Source organism: Gouania willdenowi, chromosome 17 (assembly GCF_900634775.1).
Source record: "Gouania willdenowi chromosome 17, fGouWil2.1, whole genome shotgun sequence".
Lineage (NCBI taxonomy): Eukaryota > Metazoa > Chordata > Actinopteri > Blenniiformes > Gobiesocidae > Gouania > Gouania willdenowi.
In genome coordinates, this window is record NC_041060.1 from 16,068,645 (window position 1) to 16,091,325 (window position 22,681).

General features: G+C 37.2%; 3 protein-coding genes across 3 annotated transcripts in view; 2 read left to right on the forward strand and 1 right to left on the reverse strand.

The window, feature by feature from the left end:
• and2 (actinodin2) overlaps positions 1-22,681 on the reverse strand; it is a 56,653-nt gene that overhangs the window by 26,929 nt on the left and 7,043 nt on the right. The window lies entirely within an intron of this gene.
• Positions 2,425-4,120, forward strand: apoda.2 (apolipoprotein Da, duplicate 2). Its single transcript, XM_028472722.1, has 4 exons — positions 2,425-2,544; positions 2,632-2,753; positions 3,703-3,791; positions 3,879-4,120. Exons 1-4 carry the CDS (start codon positions 2,425-2,427, stop codon positions 4,118-4,120), a joined length of 573 nt encoding a protein of 190 aa, XP_028328523.1.
• Positions 6,987-8,608, forward strand: LOC114479626 (apolipoprotein D-like). The gene is made up of 4 exons (XM_028473390.1): positions 6,987-7,106; positions 7,191-7,312; positions 8,197-8,285; positions 8,367-8,608. Exons 1-4 carry the CDS (start codon positions 6,987-6,989, stop codon positions 8,606-8,608), a joined length of 573 nt encoding a protein of 190 aa, XP_028329191.1.

Consider the following 22,681-nt stretch of genomic DNA (forward strand, 5'->3'; position numbering starts at 1 on the left):
AGTGGACCAAACCAGAAATAATCCATGTTTTTGTGAAAGAAAAAAGCACAAATTCAAACAAAATACAGCTAGTCAAGCAATTAATAAAAATTCCTTGACTTTGCAACTTAGTTTCTTGAATTTTGCAATGTAATTTGCCAGACTTCTGTGGGATAATTTGTGAGAATTGTCCAGCTTTTAAAAACATTTGTGATTTAATATCACTGTAAATAATGTAGTATTGCATCCCCCATCGTATTTTATCTACAAAGTATAAGGTCATTTACAAAAATTTCCTCTTTGGACAAAATCTTCTGAACTTGGCTTTATGTTTGACATCTGTGTTTTTAAGAAAAGTTATCAAATTGTACAGAAATTGATTCAATCAATCAAGTTTTATTTCTAAAGTGCTTTAAGTAACTCAAACAACAACAAGTTCCAGAGTTTTGGACCTGCCACAACACAAGCACAATCACCCCACTGTTTTGAACATGACCTGGGTACCTCGAGCAGGTGGTGTTGGGCAGAACGTAGGGCTCTGCTGGGCTGGTGAGGGGTCAGATTGATTGATTCATGTTTTCACATATACTCATAACAGGTAGTTTCTTTATCATCTTTTTGACTGAAAAAAACCTTCAGTAATCAGATTCATATAAGAATGTGTACGACAGGAATGTCTTCAATAAGTGTCCATCTTAAAGGAATGTAAAAAATGCCAAAATATTGATACATATTGATGCTACGTGCATGCTGTTTACTACGCGTTCACTACTGACTGGTTGGGGTTTTCACCACATGGAGAGAGCTGAATGTTTCTTCAAGCTGATAAGATGTGTGACAATCAATGAGCAAAGATAACACTTTTCTAACTGAAAGCAAACATGCCTGAGAATTTGTCATATTGAGAGGTCAAAGGTCATTACACAGGTCAAATTTCAATTTTCACAAGGTCAATTTCACAACAGCAACACGAAAACAGGAATCAATGTCAAGGATGGACAACTGAACAATGCACATGCATATTACAGCTTAAACTAGGACACATAAGGAATCCATAATGTAAATAGTTGAAAATAATATTTAGTTTAATCTAATTTTTTAAAATAATGTCTTCATACTTTGATATATTCTTTGCATTGTGTTTTAGAACACATTTGGGTGTAGAAAAACCAAACTATAAGAAGATTGACTCAGGAATGTCAGATTGGTTCCTCAATTACCTCACTGAGTTTCATCTGGATTGAGCATTTTTTGTATATGAGGATGCCCATACATTTGAACCTACTGTATGGTTATTATTGGAACAAAAAAATGTTACAAGCCTTTAAAGTGTGAATGAGTATGGTACCATGTCCAGGATCACTGATCCAGATAACTGCCAATATCTAACAAAGAGATTTGGCGCTTAGCGGAGTTTCTCTGAGTTGCAATAGATATTGTTCTTCTCCCTGCTCTTTTGTGGACAAGGAATGTAATTGTGATTTGAAAAATAATGAAATGATTGATTTTTAAAACTAATGGTATTATTATTATTTGGTGCCAGGAAGACAACTACTTGCTTTTATATTAGAACAAAGAGGTTTTAAAATCTTTACACTGGCTCCCAGTCAGCCTCAGAATATACTTTAAAGCTGGTGTATGAATCTGTGAATAGGTTTGGTCCAGAATATATCAGTGAGATGTTGGTCAGGTATGAACCCAGCAGATCTATCAGATCTATGGACACAGGTCAGATAGTGGAGCCCAGAGCTCACAGTAAACATGGTGATGCTGTGTTAGTTGCTATGCTGCTGAAGTCAGCATTCAATGTAAACATTTTTAAATCAAAGTTAAAGAAACTCTTTGATTTTAAATGCTTTGGGTTTTTTTGCCGACTTTACTGTTCTTATAGATTTTAAGCTGTTGAATGTTTTCTGTTGCACTTTTTGATCATGTAAAGCACATTAAGTTGCCTTGTGTATAAAATGCGCTGTACAAATAAATTTGTCTTGCCTTTTATATGTGTAAAATGCTGTCACAATTTCCCAGGTTCTTTTCTAAAAAAAAAAGAAATCAAATGTCTTTTATTTTGGCTATGGTCCACCCAAAAGCCAGAATGACTGATGTCTCCATCACAGATTGAGTGACTTTAAAGTCTAATTTAATAGTTTAAGCAACACTTGAACAGTAAGAAAACAACAACGTTATGTCATGAGGTGCCTGTTCAATCAGACAATTCATTTGAACAGGTGCCAGCTCTCACACCTAATTATGTATGCAGGGATAAAAAACATAATCAGCAGTGACGTAAAGTGACGTATCTTTAAAAGACAGATAGGCCTTGTATGTGCTGCATATCTGACCACACACAGGTGAGTAGGCTACAGCTATAGACAGGGGTCTTTGCCTCCCCTTGTTTTCTCTAACCTCCTTTGTCTTCTGTTCTCTGCAGGGTGAGTTTAGAAGATGAAGACCATGCAGGTGATTCCTTTGACTCTGCTGTTTGCTCTGGCAGCCAGCGCACAGAGTATAAAGTTTGGAAAATGTCCCAAGCCGGCTGTTCAAGCTAACTTTGATGCAACCAGGGTGAATACAAAACTTCTACTGCATAAATGCTCTACTAGTATTTTACTCTCTGAATGAACGTGTTGACACCTTGTGTTTATAATGCAGTATGTTGGTGAGTGGTATGAAATCCAAAAGCTTCCTGCAGCTTTCCAGAAAGGAGAGTGCGGCACAGCCACCTACACCCTGAAGAGTGAAGGCGTCGTTGGAGTCCTGAACAGTGAGCTGCTGTAAGTCAACACCTCCTGTAACATTTAGAATCAAATATATCTTTAATTCCACTTTCACACAAGTATTTTATTTTTACATAAACTTGTTTTATTTTGAAAATTAGCCCCAAAACTTTCCAAAACACTTCAAATAAGTTGATTTCTTCCACTTATAACTAAGTTTTGGGGTTTTATGAGCATCTTCATGAGTGTTGAAAGCCCATGTCTCAATCTTCATTCTTATCAATAAGCAACATCAGACAGTTTTAAAATCACATTGTCACTTACTTGTTAAGGGATTATGTAAAGGCAAAATCAATAGTTCCATCACTGAGAGTCACACAAAGACATTGATTCCTATTGTCTTATAGAACCTCTGATAACCCTGAAGGACATGTTTTGTCTTGTCATTTTGAGTGGGCTAAGAAGAAGAAAAACCTTATGTAAATGAAATATTGGACATTAATGGTTATATCTTAACTACAATGGCCAAATCCAGCCCTTTAGAGCATCCAATTCAGCCCGCAGGATAAAGTAAAAATGACAGAGAAAACATTAATTATTGTGTAATTTACCAAATATTCCAGTTGTAGATATTTCAAATGTACCAATTTAATGAAACGCCACAATACTTTAGGGAAATGCATTTTTCCTTTGTTTATATCACATGAATGCATTTTTAATTGCAAACTGTTGAAAGAACTCTAAATTTGTTTGCAAATCATGCAAATTCTCACAAACATTTCCACAAAATTCCTCTAAATTACACAAACAAATGGTAACAAAGTCATGATTTTTTTTAAGTAAATTGAACCGATATTGAAAACTGTGGCACACTAATGTTAAAATTGTTCTTTTATTCCCCCCACCTATAATCTGCAGCCCACTTGAGATCAAACTGGTTCGTATTTGGCCCTTGAACTAAAGTTTAGAGCTTAACACTCCTGGTCTATATGAATTGTTTTCACAGGAAAGACGGAACCATCAATTCAATCGTCGGCACCGCAAAGGTCAAGGATCCTGCTGAGCCTGCCAAGCTGGAGGTCTCCTTCTTTGAAAGTAAAATGGTTTAAACCTCCAAACCTCCCTATTCATTCAGTCCTTGTATAAACTAGCAGTTCTGACTCTCCTTCTTATGTCTTACAGACTCTCCCCCTGGTCCATACTGGGTTCTGTCCTCTGACTACGACGGTCACGCTCTGGTTTATGGCTGCACAAACTTTGGTCTGTTCCATGTGGAGTTTTCTTGGATCCTTAGCAGACAGCCCACCCTGCCCGAGGAGACTATTGAAGACCTGCACAGCACCCTGACCTCCATTGGAGTCAAAGTGGACAAGATGGTGTATACCAACCAAGACGAGACATACTGCGCCCCCATGAGGGACTAAACACTGACACACAGCACTGAATAGTAGAAGACTGAATAGTCAGTGTCAGTGCAATAAACATGTAAAAGCAATGCATGCAGTGTGATCAGTGAATGACAAATCTTATCAAGTTTATACAATCCCTATCAAACTTTAAGCCCTTTAAAACAACCACAGCTGACCAAGGTGCTGTTGTACAGAAGAATAAATAAAATACTTAACATCTGAAATACAAAATAAACTAAGAAGCATAAAGCAGTCAAGGTTTGCAATAAAAGAAATAAAAGAAAGAAAATCGATGTCTTATTGGGTGTCAAAGGCCAAGGAAAAGAGATGGGTCTTAGTAAGAGACCTTAAAACAGACAGAGAAGAGGCAGATCATTCCACAGTTTTGGAGCACAGCAAACGCACCGTCCCCTCTATATCTATATCTATATTAAAAGAAAAGTATAGTTTTTACCAGGAGAAGAGATTGTAAAAACACTTTCAACTTTAAATGTATTACCGGTATAGTTATATTTAATCAACCTATTAGGGTCACAAGGGTCTACTTAAATATGTTTACTACTTAAATGTTTTGACATATTCCTCCAAATACAAAATATTTTAGTGTTCAACCAAATTAAATTATGATAACATTATGGTAGAAATTGTATACTAACATTGTAGAAAGAACAATTGAAATATATGTTTTCATGAGGGATGTTTGATATGAGCCTTTTTTTACGATGTGATGCCCAATGTTGACCAACACTCAATATCGAATTACAATATCCACCAAGGTCATACAAAAAATAATATCATGTCACATCAGGGATCTGTTTTCTGTTAAGTTTTGCACATAGCAAATAGTTGTTCAAAATGAGCAGCAACGTGTTGAGTTGATCACCTTACTGCCTCAGATTTAGTCACTGTAAAACTCTAAAACTGAAATAAAACACGTTTGCACAATGTAAATAAATAATACACACTGCTATTATATTAACAAAGTGGAAAAGAGTCCTTTAGCAGCGTAATGCTAACCTATAATAAAAACTTCACATCGACAGGCTAACACTGGTCGATCTCTAAGACTGAAGCTCCACAGAATGGGGAGTAAGATATACAGTATGTTTTTTTAACATTCAGGATATGAACAACTGGGGATGAGACATCAAGGTCCAAGACGTGATGCATGATGAGAAATCATGTGATCAATGTCTACAATACTAATTGAATCAACACAGTGCACAAATAGACATATGAAGAGTGAGAACGGCCATGCTGAACATTGAACATGAAAAATATTAATTATTTCTAGGCCCTTACAGAACCTTATTATTACTGTTGTAAAATATGTGATTGCACATTTTTGTTATCCATATACATTTTAAAGAAGAATAGTCACCATTTTGACACATTATGTTAAAAAAAAAAATTGCATTGGGGGGGCATGAATATTTTCATTCTTCAAAAACATTGGGAACCATTGGCTTATGGCGGTTGGCACATCTGCGTCACAGCAAGAAGGTTCAAGCCCTTGGGTAGACACTTGGGTCCTTATCTCGTGAAGTTTTAATGTTCTCCACATGCTTGCGTGGAACTGAAGTTTTTCATCCCAAAATCCAAAAACATGTAGGCTACTGCATATTAGGTTAATTGCACATATACACATATACAGTTATATTAATAGAGGGCAGTGGAGATGCAGCAGTCACAGTAAAGAATACTTTGACTTTTCAGATCTTTGGCTGTAGGTATCAGCCATAATCTCCTTGTACAAAAGGTGATTGGTAGTAATTAAGGCTGGGCGATATAGACCAAAACTCATAACTCAATATTTTTTCTCTAAATGGCAATATTCAATATAAATCAAAATGAAATTAAGTCTGTCAAGAAAGACAATTCTGTGTTAAATTTGCTGATGCCACACAGGCACATTTTAAATTAACAAACAGCTGCACAATATGGGCCACTTTTGGCTTTTTCTCCTATAACGGACAGCACGTGTGAGTGAGTTCTGTAGTGTGGCTTGCTCAGGGAAAGGTCTGGGTTAGGACACACTGAAAAATCCATCCAACTGTGCTTTTCATGCTGTTTTGAAAAGTAGTGAAAGCAGCGACAACGAAAACAAGTATTTTGGTACAAAAAAGCTTTAAAAAAATAAATGTATTGATATAGGCGATATTGTAATTTTCCATATCGCCAAAATAGAAAGCTCGATATATCTTGAATATCGATATATCGCCCAGCCCTACCAGTAATGGGTGTCCATTTCCCCACACTCTACTTTCTGGATGTTTTGTTCAATGTTTCTAGAGAAATGAGTGAGATAATTGACTCCTGTTAAAACATCTGCTACAGTTTTCTAGTGTGAATGAATTAGCAGCAGCTCACCTATAAAGCCACGATAATTTTGGGGCTGTGGGAAACTCTCTCACTCAGGCATTTCAGGCTTTTAGCTCGAGCGAAGTGCAATATGATTGACAAAGCCTTCATCTATGTGCAATAAAACTGCTGTGTTTACATATGAAACATCTGATTATCGTATTTCAGTAGTTTTTATTTAGTTTTTTTTAATAGTTCATGAATGAAGGGGTGTTAGGGTTAGGAACAGAGCATGCTGCTCCAACAGTCAAACTGTTATGTCATCAGGCGCCTGTTCAATCAGACGATTCATTTGAACAGGTGCCAGCTCTCACACCTCATTATGTATGCAGGGATAAAAAACATAATCAGCAGTGACGTAAAACGTGTCTGTGTCTTTAAAAGACAGATAGGCCTTGTATGTGCTGCATATCTGACCACACACAGGTGAGTAGGCTACAGCTATAGACAGGGGTCTTTGCCTCCCCTTGTTTTCTCTAACCTCCTTTGTCTTCTGTTCTCTGCAGGGTGAGTTTAGAAGATGAAGACCATGCAGGTGATTCCTTTGACTCTGCTGTTTGCTCTGGCAGCCAGCGCACAGAGTATAAAGATTGGAAAATGTCCCAAGCCGGCTGTTCAAGCTAACTTTGATGCAACCAGGGTGAATACAAAACTTCTTAAATGTTTCATGCTTAGTAGTTACTTAATCATCCTTAAGGTTTAACACTTTGTGTTTCTTATGCAGTATATCGGTAAGTGGTATGGGATCCATAAGTTACCCACACCCTTCCAGAAAGGTGAGTGCAGCTCAGCCACCTACACCCTGAAGAGTGAAGGCGTCATCGGTGTTCTGAACAGAGAGCTGCTGTAAGTCAACACCTTCTGTAACATTTAGTGACAATCCTTTATTAAAAATATATTAACTTTACTCTCTCTTTATACTTGGAGCAACAGCTATTCATCATAAACTCTTTCTGTATTGTAAATTAACCTGAAAACATATCATTAGACCTTCCATTTAAACTGAAGTTTTGGGTTGTTTGTTTGTTGTTTTTTTTCTAGCATCTTCCCATGAGCGCAAATAATTCAGGTTGATTGTTCTCATGAAAAATCAACATCAGATAATGCCAAATTACCTTTTTTAGAAAAGGGAAAAAGAAAAAAGCAGAGGCAACAGTGAAAAGTACAACTATGCCAGATGTGCATTCTGCGTTAATTTTCTAGATGTATTACTATTGCAGCTTACTGAGGGGTATAATGATTAATACAACCGAATACGCCTTAATAGGTCCAAACTGACCCACAAAAACAAACAAATGCAGTCAAAGGAACATGCAGGAAGGCTGGACCCACTAACACTTTGAACTACAACTTTCTAATTTATTGCCTCCCTGAGCATTATAAATGCATAAGTAACTTTATAGATAATGAAAATGTATATCTCATAATTAGAAGTATATAATTACAGTTGTACAGCTGCTGCAACAAGAGATCATAGATTTTATTCAAGATCTTAGAGCAGGGCTTTTTTGGACCCTTCTAATAATTAGGCTTAGCATTTAGGAACAATTACCTTTGAAATGCCTGTTCACTTTTTTAGTGACAGTGATAAGAAAATTACATCATATTTTGAAATTGCAAATACAAAAAATCTTATTGCATTAGTTTAAAACAAAATATTGTAAAAATTCAATATTCAATCTTAATTGGGAAAATGCATGATGATTATTTTTATTAAACTATTTCCACAGTAATGACGGAACCATTGGTTCAGCAGTTGGCAAAGCAACGGTTAAGGATCCTGCTGAGCCTGCCAAGCTGGAGGTCGTCTTCAACGAAAGTAGAAAAGTTTAAACTCTCTAACTTCTGTTATTCTATATATTAAACTAGTAGTTCTGACTCTCCTCCTCATGTCTCACAGCCTCTCCCCCTGGTCCATACTGGGTTCTGTCCACTGACTATGATAATTACACTCTGGTCTATGGCTGCACAGACCTTGGTCTGACCCGCAAGGAGTATGCTTGGATCATGAGCAGGGAGCCCACCCTCCATAATGAGATCCTCGAAGACCTGCACAGCATCCTGACCTCCATTGGAGTCAAAGTGGACAAGATGATCTACACCAACCAGGATGACACTTACTGCGCTCCCATTAGAGCCTGAACAGTGATGCACTTGAGAGTTGGCAACAGGACAACATGATTAGAAGTCTGAATAAAGTGAGCATGATAAAAATATTAAAAGAAATGCATGCAGTGCCATAAATGAATGACAAGTTAATAAAAAAACGAGCCTAATTGGATTTACTTTCATAATTTAACATATGTGTTAAAAACCCTTTAACAAATAACAGAGGAGATGAAGTTTCCTAGGATGTCAGTGATGCATATGAGTGAGAAAAAGCAAAAAATCAACAAGACATCATACTTCTCCAAGCAGCTTTATATAGTGTCTGTTTGGACTGCTGAAAGCTAGATATGTTATATATTATATTCTCAGAAGGATAAGTGAGACAAATCCAAAAACATAACTGTTAAATTGATTGGAGTCTCTAAATCACCCATAGGAGTGATGGGAATGTGAGTGGCTGTCTGTGAGTGCATCGCCCTGCAATAGACTGGCTGAAAAAGGAGCAAGCGGGTCAAAAAATGGATGGATAGGTGATGTTAAACAGATCATCCAGCCATCTCTAGTCCCTGTCTGGAATTATATATATATATATATATGTACACGTATGTGTGTGATATATCATGATGCGATCAATTAATCACTTTTTTTTGGCTCTCTAAACAGCACGGAACCTTTCCCGGTACACCCATCATACTGATGCAAAGACTAGAACAAAAAAGACAGGTGTCAGCGCCCGATCCTTTCATGTGCCTGATCTTTTTGGATCCTTTCAACGCATACGCGTAGTCTACGTCACTTCCTTCACTCGCAGTCTTTACAAGAGAGCTCTTGGGACGTGACATTTTGATGTAAACCGACCATACGACGTTTGTTAAATATTTTAATAGTACACATGTAAATATGTGACTGTTTTTGTGATGTTTTTAATTGTTCATTTAAAAAAATAAGAAAAAAAACACTGCAAGATGATATTATATACTGTATATATGTATATATATATATATGTATATATATATATATATATATATATGTATATATATATATATATATAAAATAAAACTTGTCAGTAGACAATTAGGCATATTTAAAATAGTTTCCAAGTATGTGGCCATAAATAATAATCTCACCCATTTGCATTGCATAGACTTTAGGACAGTCCACCCATGGGTTACAAGAAATGGATAACCTGATGAGTAATGTTAATAACGGGTACCTTTAACAAGCAGGATGGATAGGCAAGTATTAATAAAAAGGATACAACACAACAACATAGCTAGGGAATTAGGCACAGCGATATGAGGCAAGGAATTCTGTTTACGCCTTCAACTTAGCTGTGGCAAAATACTGACAAATTGTTACAGTGATTGAAGAAAACAACACACCACTCTACCGTGAAGACATAACGTTAACATCAAAGGAGGTGAAATTTCTTAACCGCAGGCGGTGGTGTCGCATAATCATGCTCCAGTTTCAAAGCTTTCTTTGCAATTTCTTTGACCTGCACTACTACCGACGTTAAAAGCTGCTGTTTTTGGCACCGCTCATACACTGACTCCCTTTGACCTTTAGAAGTCAAACTGTTCTAAGGAAAAAGGCTAGGGACAGACTCTGGTTTCAAGTGGCAAACAGAGATCCCCAAGATATAGTCTTCTGGTGTGAAGTGTCTGCTGCAGACATGAGTACTCCCCTTTTTAATGGTGAACAATGAAAATGCGTCCGCTGGTGCCACATTTTCCACGAAATGAGCACTTTTTTGCACCGTGATTGTGTGTTTCGCCTCTAGCAGGCGCAGTTCTGACTCTGTTCACGTGGTTTCAGACTCAATCGAAATCGGACGTTATCTCCCGATCAGGACTCGAATATATATGTATAATTATTATCATTATAGGGGCGGGCGGTATACCGGTACATACCAAATACCGGTATATATTTTTGTTATGATATACATTTTTAATATACCGCCATACTGGTATATTGATTACACAACATTAGGAACGCTACGCTGCGCCACGTCAGACCGGAGCCTTTTCATTGTTGCACTGCGAAGGTTTATTGGGGACCCATTGAATTTCCCAGAGACCCACTCAAATCACCACCTGTGGGTCCCGGGGACTCACTACATTTAAAACCTATCAACATCACTGTATACCATTAGCTGAAATTGACCCCCTGTGCCTTTTCTCTGTCAGGAGGTCATGCGAACCTTGCTGTGTCTCTGTTTGATGATCATTCTGGGAAAACTGGAGAAGTGGAAGTGTCCAATCTACGTCATCGCTCAGTTCATTGGTGCTATCTTAGGCAATACTGCAGTCTTTAGCTTATATTACGGTAGATGTTGAAAGTGTGCACAAATTGAGATGTCCCTTCATCGTTTGAATACATTGTATTGGGATTGTATCAGTAACCCAACATATCTTTGCCTCTTATCCAGCAAGACACCCATCGACGGCTTCTTCGATCGGGTGAGCTTTGTGACCAAACAGCACCCCTCTATTATTTAGGTGCATGGGGCTCCCACACTGGGGCCACTGACAGCACTGGCCAGAGAGGGTCACAACAAGTTTCTAGCCATTTTTATTTTTTTTTTTACACTACACTTAAGGTTAGGGCATTGGGACAATAAACACGAGTGTGATCAGGTGCATAACAGACAAAACAACTGATTAGTCCTACAGTGCTAGTGAATCTCCAGGTTATGGAAGTGGACCTCACTCTGGCTTGGCTCATTAACTGTGTCATTATTCACGAAATGCTCAAAACAAGGCTTAGGTGTAGAAAAATCTTGGGTAAACATCACCCTACTCCTGCCTCTTCCAAAAGTTGGTAATCGAGTAATAAGCAGCACACCCTCTCCCTCTACCAAACACTTCACTACCCTCCATGATCAAAATGGACAGAAAAAAAAATGACCAATAACACAAGTAATAAAATAAAAACAAATACAAATCAATTACAAATAAAATAAAAATCCTCAATACCATAATTATGCCTACAGCACTTAAGCAGATGTAAATCAAAAATGGGTTTATCCACACATAAAATAAACTTTTTACCAGCTATATTCTAATCAAAAGTTAATGCAAACCTATTATGCAGGGCTCATTTTTGTTCAGAATGCACCATAACGTTTTCTTGGTTAAACCCGATGCAACACCGCCATCCTGTGGCCGACAAGAGAGCGTTGCTCCTTCAGTGGCAGACTTTTAGCAGATGTCAGAGTGTATAACCCAGGGGTCCGCATTATTACCAAGCAAACCAAATTCTATATTTAACAGAATGGCTAAAACCAAAAGAATACTACAACACCTGGCTAGAAATAGAACAGCTAGACTGCAAACATATTAAACTCTCTGATCTCCCTTTTATCACTGTGACCCTCAAACGTCATAACTGCTTTAAAAACCCACTGATTGCCTCCACCCTGACTGCGTGGTGGAAAGCCCTGGACATTACAAATGTTCAATTAAAAACTAACATGCTGTCTCCAATCTGGCACAACCCTGACTTTAGAAACAGAAAAACACAGCTCTGTCTAAAAACATGGGAAGATAGCGGAATTATTCATCTCCAAGACCTCTTTGAAAATGATAAGCTCAGGACATATAACAATCTAACCCAAACATTTAATATAAATAAAAGTAATTTTCTTCAATACCTACAAGTAACAGAGACAATTAAGAAAAATACAGCAATAGAGTTAATCACCTTGCAACCTCCAAAACTGGCCATATATATGAAAAATATCTCAACAAAAACAAAAAAACTCTCAAAAATATACAGAGCACTCTGAACACTAACTCTAATCACTTACCAATCGCTAAATGGGAAGCTGAACTCTCAATCACCACGAACACCGATTTCTGGACAGAAATTTGTTGCAATACCTTTAAGATGACTAAAAACACAAATCTTCAGCTAATTCAATACAAGGTCCTCCACAGATCCCACATTACCCAACAGAAAATGTATAAAATGGGCTTCTCCCCAACAGACATCTGCTGTCAGTGCACCCAGGGAACAGTTGATTCATAATTACATGCCGTATGGCTTTGTTCGCCAGTTCAACAGTTTTGGTTTCTAATCACTGAAAAACTGTCCTCCATTTTGGACTACAGGATTCCTCTATCTCCAAATCTATGTCTGTTAGGAGACCTGACTATGCTTGATATTCCAGCGAACCAATCACAATCCATCCTTGCGGCACTTGCCATAGCAAAAAAAAACAATATTAGTGAATTGGAAAGATAAAAAAATCCTTAAGCATAAACCAAGCGCTTTACACATACAATAAATTTTAAGTATAATACATAACTAGGTACTGTACATACATGTAAATACAACCATAACTACGTACGTCGCCACTCACCATTTGGGAACGTCTTCGATTGGCATCGATTGCGGTACTCAGTGCACTGCACTGCCTATATCAGCACTGGTGTGATTCAGCCTCATGTCATAGATAATCAAACCAGTGCTGGTATTTCAGCACAACAGCACGACGTCAAGTGTGATGTTTATTTTATACAACAGTTCTATTGTATTAGTTAATAATAAGTGACGAGAGATTATGATTTGATTGTTTAATTAATTATTTGGCTCCGCCAGGAAAAATAGTTCCACAACACAGATAGTGCGCATATGTCTCGCCGATGTCGGCCTCAGATCGTGCGTCGGCATTCTACTCCTTATGCGTCATTTTTTTGTGTTCCCCCAAATCAGTGATACCACTTATAAAATTGTAGAACTGTAAAATGTCACTTCCATGAAGCTGTTTTTTTGTGCTGGGGCTTTTTTGGCTATGCTGCTGAAAATACATTTATGATCATGAACTGTCTTTTGTTACTTACTGTATATGTGTGCATATGACAATGTACTGTATAAATATTGTAAATCAATGCAGTTATTGACGACAAATTACCTAAACTGCCAGTTATGTCACTCGAAATCAATAGATTTGAATTGCCCGCCAATAACTTCCGGGAACTTTTTGAGTCTATTTCGAACTTCCGTTGTTGCAATTCTCTCTCTAAATGGCTCTGTGTTACTCATATCGGTGAGTTAGCATTTTCCCCTGAGCGTAATTAATAATTCAGGTCCAAAGCTTTAATTCTCATGAACACTCAACATCAGATACGTTTAAAACAATATTGCCAACTTATCTTTTTTTAGAAAAGAAAAATCAGAGGCAACTGTGACAAACACAACTATGTGAGATGTGCATTCTGCATGTTATTCCATGTATTACTATTGTAGTTTACTGAGGGGTGTAATGAGTAATACAACCAAAATGGGTCCATTACAAATGAGCATCTATTGCCCCCCTGAGCATCCTAAATGCATAAGTAATTTTATAGATAATCTGAAGAACAGTCTGACTTTTTGAGTTTATCAGGTAGGAAATACTACGCAACAAATCAGATTTTTTAGGTAAGTTATTAAAGCAGGGCTTGGTATTTGGGAACAATTGGAACCTTTGAAATGCCTGTTAACTGCTTCAGTGACAGTGAAATCCTAAAAACGTTACAATCATATTTTAAAATTGCACGTATAGAAAATCTTGGCGTATTAGTTTAAAATGAAAATATTCAAAATATAATGTCAAAAGGAAATATTGGGGAAAATAAACAAATCTGTATTATTATTGTTATTTTTTAATTTTTTTTTCACAGTAGTGATGGAACCATTGGTTCAGCAGTCGGCAATGCAACGGTTAAGGATCCTGCTGAGCCTGACAAGCTGGAGGTCGTCTTGAATGAATGCAAAAAAAAGTTTAAACTTTGCAACTTCTCTGTTATTCTAATATAAACTAGTAGTTCTGACTCTCCTCCTCATGTCTCACAGCCTCTCCCCCTGGTCCATACTGGGTTCTGTCCACTGACTATGATAATTATGGCTGCACAAACCTTGGTCTGACCCACAACGAGTATGCTTGGATCCTGAGCAGGGAGCCCACCCTGCATAATGAGATCCTCAAAGACCTGCCAAACGTCCTGGCCTTCATCGGCGTCAACATGGACCGATGATTTATACCAACCAGGATGACACTTACTGCGCTCCCATTAGGGCCAGAACAGTGACACACTGGAGTTGGCAACAGGACAACATGATTAGAAGACTGAATAATGTCAGTGCAATAAATGGATCAAAAGAAATACACGCAGTGTGATAAATGAATGACATAATACAGTTTGGAAAATACAGAGATACAAATATATATAATTTGAATATTTCTGCTTTTTACCTGTTCATCCTGAAGGTCATTGCAGTGCTAAAAAATTACCAAACACTCAATATTACAGTGTAACATTTCACACTACAAAATAAGTAAAGGTGTCTGATTCATACTGATATCTTATCTGCTAATATGCAAGGAATGCAATACTTCCAAAGTGTAAAGGTTATGTCAGAATAGCCCTACTATATATACAATCTCAAGAAACTCTTTCTAATGAGCCTCATTCCTCTGATAAAAAAATAATAGCTGTCATTTTTTCTTCTTCTGTGTTTATCGTGTCCAAAATACCAATTGAGAATATGGATATTTGATCCTAAGAGATTTCTATCCAGGATCTTATGTTAACAACCTAAATGAGCTCTCTATCAGCTCCAGAAGACGTAATGTTTCCTAATTAGACCAATTAAAACCTTAGGTTTATTTAGGTGGGAAAGAATTGAGGAAATCCAAGTTGTTTGGACACTCTACTTGTCCTGTAGTTAGAGGATGGGTGTGTGCTCTGACCCTGGGAATTTATAGCCGGACCGGTCTCTCCAGGTTAAACTGCTGCTGATCCTTTCGCCTCACTGTGACTCTGTAATACTAGAAGTAGAAAACAAGGGCAGAAATCCTTGATGAAAAGCTTACAGTGAGGATATTCTTAAATTAGAGGTTTAAATGCCCTAATGCTCTGTTCTTGTAATTCCCAAGTTCTTTATTCATGCGTTTCTTCCAATACTGCAGTTGCTGAATTAGCATCACTGACACCTCATCACATGAGTAGGACAAGTGAGAAATTTAAAAAATCTTCTATTTGTGTATTCATTCATCCATCTAGCTACAGTGTATATAAGGTATAAGGCATTGCAGTATGTTTTATACAGTCCCCAGTTTTAAGCTTTACAGGGTTGAATACATTTGAGATATTAAATTATATTTTCCCATGTGGTAATATTTAAATGGAACCACTTAAAAAAAGAAATTCTTCCTTATTGATGTAAAATTTCATGTTTTTAAAGTTTTGTCTTCTTTTTTCTCCAAATAGTCAAATACAGTAAATGATAACTTATTGATTGCAATAAATCAGTATATTATATAATGTACAGTATGGTATGGGAAGTTACATTATTTTGACGTTAAATCAATAATCAATGATATGATAAAAATAAAATAAATTGATTATTATTTGTAATATTGTTTGAATGTACTTAAAGCTACTATTAAAAAAAAATAAAATTCTGTACTTAACAGGTTAAAAACTTAATTACTTACAGCTTACATTAAGTAACTTAAACTGTATTTAACAACTTAATTAATCAATTTTGTTGATGGACAGTCTTGGTGACATCAACAATTGCTGATCAGCATTATTAATGTGTAAAAACAAAGGACAAATCATCACATTCAATGTAATTTTGTGGTAATTTCTCATCTTGATCTTATAAGTGTTCCATTGGACCTTAGTTTTAGTCTGTGTTATAAATTAATTAACTAAAAACAAAGTTAGCGGTTGTGCGACAATACATTGCAATATTAAAACATCACAAGATCGATTGTTGATGGTACGAGTGGTATCGCAATGTCGTAGAAAAAGGAAGGGGGGGGGGGGGGGGGGGTCATCCCTACTTCTGTCCCAAGCAAGCGTGTCTTTTCTACTGCAGGAGACATGTCAATGTCCAAAGGTAGCTGCCAAAAAATGGAGACATGCTAATATTGTTAAAAAAAAAGAACATGTCCATCACATGTGTACACTGTTCTAGTTTGATGGAGTTTTTTTTTACAAAGGTCATATGATGACATGATATGGTTTTAATTTTAGACAGACATAAATTGACAGCCTCTTTATTTGCGCTCTCTTTGCACAGTTGCACATTTTGAACTTTAAATAAGATAAGTTGTTCTTGTTGATTTTATTTTTATATATTCCTATATAGTTGAAAAAAATCATACCCAAAATAAGTCAAATAAAAGTATGGTTATTTTTCCAACTACAATTTATGTTGGTCATTTTTTCCCTTTCCAAAAATATGGTTGTCACCATAAGCCCATTTATCATCTTTCATATTGTATCGTGATCCCCCTGCATATGTCATGTATCACAGCAGCCTGAATTTGTTACACCTACTGTATTAGCATGAATGCTGTCTTTGTGCTGCACGTTTTAGCCCATTTCATATTTTCTCAGCATCTCATTGAGATTCTTTGCACACACATTAAACTGTTCTGTTGGCATCCATCCATCCATTTTCTGACCAGCTTGCTCTTTTTTGTCAAGATCGCGGGGGTCTGCTTGTGCTATTTCCACCTCTCATTGGGCAGGGGTACAACCGCTCACATTCACTCCTACGACCAATTTTAGAGATTCCAATCAACCAAACAGTCATGTTTTTGTATTGTGGGAAGAAACCAGAATACCCGGAGAAAACACAGGGAGAACATGCAAACTCTACACAGAGGACACAAGTGTCCGCCCCAGGACTTGAACCAGACTGGAATAAAAATTCAGCCCTGGCATTTTCTGTCCATGAGCATCCTACTGCGTTATCAGCGACACCACGTAGAAGCCATTATTAAGTCAGTAACACTCAACATGTGGCTTTTTACGTCCTAATCTTCATTATTATTCCCCCAGAAAACCTTATAAAGGGTGAAACTTTTTAAAACTTTTTATTCCATTTGGCCATTTTGCAACTTCCGGTATCCCATTTCAAAAAGTTCTGACACCTATTTTTTTAGACTTTAGCTACCTTTTTGCAAAAAAAATACCGGTACACCTTATTTCCTATTTTTCCAGGTTCTCTTTGACACTTTTATCCAATTTATGGCCACTTTTCTTCCAAATAAGCTAACTTTTGCCCAATAAATACTACTTGTTTCCTTTGTACCTTACATTTTGCTTCTTCTTGTTCCACATTTTGCCATTTTTCACTACTGTTTGCCACAGTTTGCTCATTAAAGTTACCCTTTGCCATTACATACCACCTGGTTCCTCTTTATTTGCCCATTTTTTGCCACTCTTGACTGCTTATGTGTCATTTTAATCACTTTGCACTATTTTAATGCCAATTTTTTACCACTTTTTGACCATTTTTGGCCACCTATTACCATGTTTGCCTCCATTCACTTGTAGTAAAAAAAAAGGAGATTACCAGATCCGCCCACTTTGGGTCAATGGCCCACCAGGACAGTTCCCCGGTATATCAGATAGCCAGTCCACTCGTAGTTTGAACTCAGCACCTTCTTGCTGTGAGGCAGAAGTGCTAACCCCTAACCCACGTGCGTCCTTATGTTGGCATGTTTGTGATTATTTTACTACTTTTTTCACTTTCGATGGTGGTTGTCTTGGTGGTCATTAAACTCAGCAAAATATGCACCTAAAGATATCAGTATATTTAGGTTCAGTATGTGTACGCTCCATCCAGACGTAGTACTTCTGAGCGGAGCTTTACCGTAATTTACATTAAGCTTTGCACTTTTTGAAATACTTTTGTAAAAATCACAGTCAAAGCTTTGCTTGTTTTAGGGCAGCACTGATGTTTGACCGTCATTTTGAAGGTATACTGTAGCTCCTGAGTGAATATAACCATCAAACTGCAAAGCAGCATGGCCTCTCTGCTGACTCAGCTAGGAGGAATTGACAATTGGCACACTTAGGTCTGTACATCATGTCTGCTTTAATACTAACATTTCCAAATATCGACCCCCGCCAACAGGCGATAAAGAAAGCATCCCTCAGAGTGCTGAACACATATGCTTGTAAGCACAAACTGTCAGATTAAGAGGTCTGAGAGGATGATCCAGCCAACATTTAGTCGGATTTCTTGCAAATTACCACCAAGCATGTTTGGGTCAACTTGTTGGCACCCTGGGGTGTATAATGACTATGAAACCCAAACAGGATATGTGTGAAAAACAAAAACAAGATTTTAAAATACCTCTTTCAACATTGCAGCATTGTGCAGTTTAATCTGCATTTAACTGCATAACTGTTAGAAACAGGTTGACCAGTTTGTCACTGAAAAGGAAGCTAAGCTTTTAGGTGTCTTAACTGAGGCCTAAAGTGCTAACAAGGGATTAGTGAGGTAAACGTTGAAAGAGGTTTAGCACTCCATGCTTAGGACCAGCGCTGCTTCGGTAATTACACTTTAGATGCAAGGTGCAGCAGACAGTTGGATGGAGATCTTAGTGATGTCAGGACAGGGAGGGTTTAGGAGGAGATAAAGTCAGCTAATGAAGATGAAATGAATCGGTATTTAAAAGGTCTTTTTTAGTTAAGGCAGTTTGCTGGCAGGAGAGCATACTGCCTAAACCAGTTGGCGCGTTGGACGGAGGAAGTAAAACAAGAAGAGAAAAGAAAGACTTCTGATTGGTTTTTCAAATACATATTTTACTTCTTTCTCTTTAGATGTTGTTACATAAATCTGATTGAAAAAAAACCTGCTCATTTCACCACATTAAGCTTAAAGGTAAGCAACTTAAAACATTATTATTACTTTTTCTTCTCTTTACTTGTTCTGAATGATTTATTTAATGGGTCATTTTGTTGTAAAGTCTGACAGATCAGAGTTGCATTGTGTCATTTTGGGGTTAATATGTTCCTGCAAACAACTTTGGTATTCATCTTGAATTCTTAAAAGTACAGAGTGCCATCAACACTTTGTCATGTGAGCTTTTTTTATTTTAATAGTGCCTCCAACCCATCAAATCTGTGATCATCAATTCTAATCTGCTTTATTCAATTGAAGAATATGCAAGGTTTTAGATTGTGGTGGGTTGTGTGAGGGGATTAAGCCGGGCTAGACAATGCTTCCCTCTTGTCTGACATGACCTCCTCCTTGGGGCTCGGACTAAATTGTCAGCAATTTTTTTTCCTTGTAATTCTTTCCTATAATGAGATTAACCAGGCAAAGGAAAATCCAAAGGGGTGCACAATCCCCGGATTTGGTCGCCGTAGCGCCGCCTCTGCTTGTTAAGAGACTATGAAGAGGATGTAATGTGCTCACCTTTGACCAAGGTTTTCCTTTAAAAATTTTCGGACACCATTTCTGAGTTTCACAAACAACAAAAAAATGTTCCACATCGGTAAAAAAAAAAAAAAAAATACGCCATCATAAATTTGCACAAGAGTACTTTGCACTCTTGTCCATTATTCTCTTGACTTGATTGGATCAAACTGTGTTGAACAACCCTCACATAAGACTGTTACAAAGCAAAATTCTTTTGACTTGTTCATATAATTTGAGCACACCGTCTCCAGCACGTGATTAAGAAACAAAAGCAGGGACGACATTAAATAATAGCGATAATAAGATTTACGAATAGCTTATACATAGTGTACAATGACATTATATAGATACTCTCTCTGCTTTAATTCTAACATAACTAATGGCTGTTTATGTGTCTCACTATTTTAACAATGTGTTGCGTGGCCTTGCCTTTCTGAGCTGAGTTTATATATCTCCCTAAGTATGCATCAGCGTCCAACTCGTTGTCCGCTCCTCTTAAAACCCATTTTTTTTATTTGGCTTTAAACCCAGTATGAGACTCTGCTCTTGTTTTTAGTGCCCTTTGGTTTGTCATTATTCACTGTTGTGCTTAATAATTACATTAGTTCTTGTTCTTGTTTTACTTTATTTTATTGTTTTTGCTCGTTTGTATCTATTGTGTACAGCACTTAGTGCCAGCTGTGGCTGCCTTAAAGGGCTCTATAAATAAAGTTGAGTTCAATGAACAGCTTGAAATGGTACAAAGTTAAGTACTGAACAGCCAGAGGTTAAAAAAGGTTTGGTTACTTAAAAATGAAAAATAATGTACATTTCAGAATTATTCAAATAAGCCTTTTTCAGGAAACACAAAGTGGATTAACAATTTAAAGCTGTTCTGCAGCAATGAAGGTTGAATCAGCCTTGAAAGCTGGTGCTATTAATTCCTACAGGTGTTCCAACTTTTCTTGGTTACTTAGAACCTCCTCTGTCTGCATAAAAGCAGTGTTGGAACACACTGTGGTACCAGAACCTCATGAGCATCAGGTGAACAGTATTGTTCATGGATTCCATGATTTCTTTTTCAACTCAAATTGCTTTTTGTCCTATGCATTCATTTCAGAGTGCAATGACACAATAAACTGAATAATTTGTGTTCTAAAACCTTTGACCAGTAGTGTATATATTTAACAAAGAAGCATTCAAGAGTAGAATCACCATAGTCATGACCTGAATCTGTCAAGGTGCAGCAGAGCTTAAAGCATAATAGTGCAATAAAAACAGATCTTCACACTTGGATCAATGCAAGTAAAAAATGAATAGCCAAGCTTTCGGCCTGATGGACTTGATCTATACAGCTGAGCCTGTTCATTGTACCCATTGTTACCCTGATGAAGGTCCTCTGACCAAAAACTTGGCTATTACATTTTTACTTACATTGATCCAAGTGTGCAAATCTGGTTTTTTGCCCTAACAAAGAACAATTTAATTGGAAAAGGCAAGTGTTCATTTGAGAAAATAAAAGTATTTGCGTGATAAACTGCAAAATAAAGGAGAATTATTATATTTTCAAAGTTATGGCGAGAAGAATTATATGAAACAAAAATTATAGAGGGAACAAATTCTTTGACTTGTTCATAGGCAGTCTTAACATTGGTTATCCATTAGAATATTGTGCACCATTCAATGACCTTGGAGGTGCCACTTTAGATTTTTTGATTATAAAATATGCTCAGTGCATCCTTTGTGAGTAAACTTACTGTCATCTGTTACTAAACAGATAAAAAGATGATAATTATCTGTTACTTTGTAAATTAATCCTTTTAATCTTTTGTGGTATCCAGTGTGGACAGCACTTCATTGTACAGGAAAACGTGTTTCCTTACTGTGCACATGACAATAAACACTTTGAATATTGAATCTTTGAATGTAAAGAACTGAAACAGGAACAATTCCCTCACACAAGTAGCCAAGATTATTTAAACACATCAATTTGCTAATGCTGACTAATGTCATTGACAGAAAAGGTGATGGGAGGGCTATGTCTGTTTCCCCCACATAGCTCCGCATAAACCGATTGCATGCCCAGATTTATCCCAAGGTGTTTTTAGGACATCCTGAAATCTAATGGAGGCTAATAGGCTTAGCACATAGGGTGTATTGTCCAGGATGCTTACAGGCAAGGTTTGCTGAGGGTAAAACTCTAAACGTGAGGATTACCTCCAACATATCCCTTTAAAGTGCTGTATAGCCAGGACTTAGCTAATAGGATTCTAGGGGTGGCATGGGCCTGGGAAGGTTAGACGGGGGTTGGATGGGCAGTGAGGAGGGGGCTGCAGGCGGGTCAGCAGATGCAGGTGACAGACTGTTGCAGGGCTAACAGGGGATTTACAGTCTACAGATTAGATGGACTTCAGAGGAAACTTGATGGACATGTGGATAATACACAGGGCCTTAGAGCACATCATAAGGCAATGTTTATCTGGACAAGGAAAAACATAAATGCTGTAAAGTCAAGATGATATGCAATCATTTAAATGGTTGACATGGTAAAAAATTTTGTAATGTTTTATGCACTCAATTCAATTTCAGAAGTAAACATCTGGGTCACAACTGTAAGTAGATTTAAGTTATAATAAAGGTTTATTCTGAGATCTTATTATCAGTGTTTGGAATAAACGGCGTTATGTAACGGCGTATGTTTTTCAGTAACGAGGTAATCTAACGAATTACTTTTTACGACGTTACAACGCCGTTATCGTTACTGAACATTAAATGCGATGCGTTACATGCATTGATTGAATAAACTGTGATCCGAAAGCACCCCTGGCTTCTTACTCGGCTGTTGTGAGGAGGTGGGTTAAAAACAAGGTGAGCGATTATGATTGGCTTAGGCGACGTGCCAGCTCA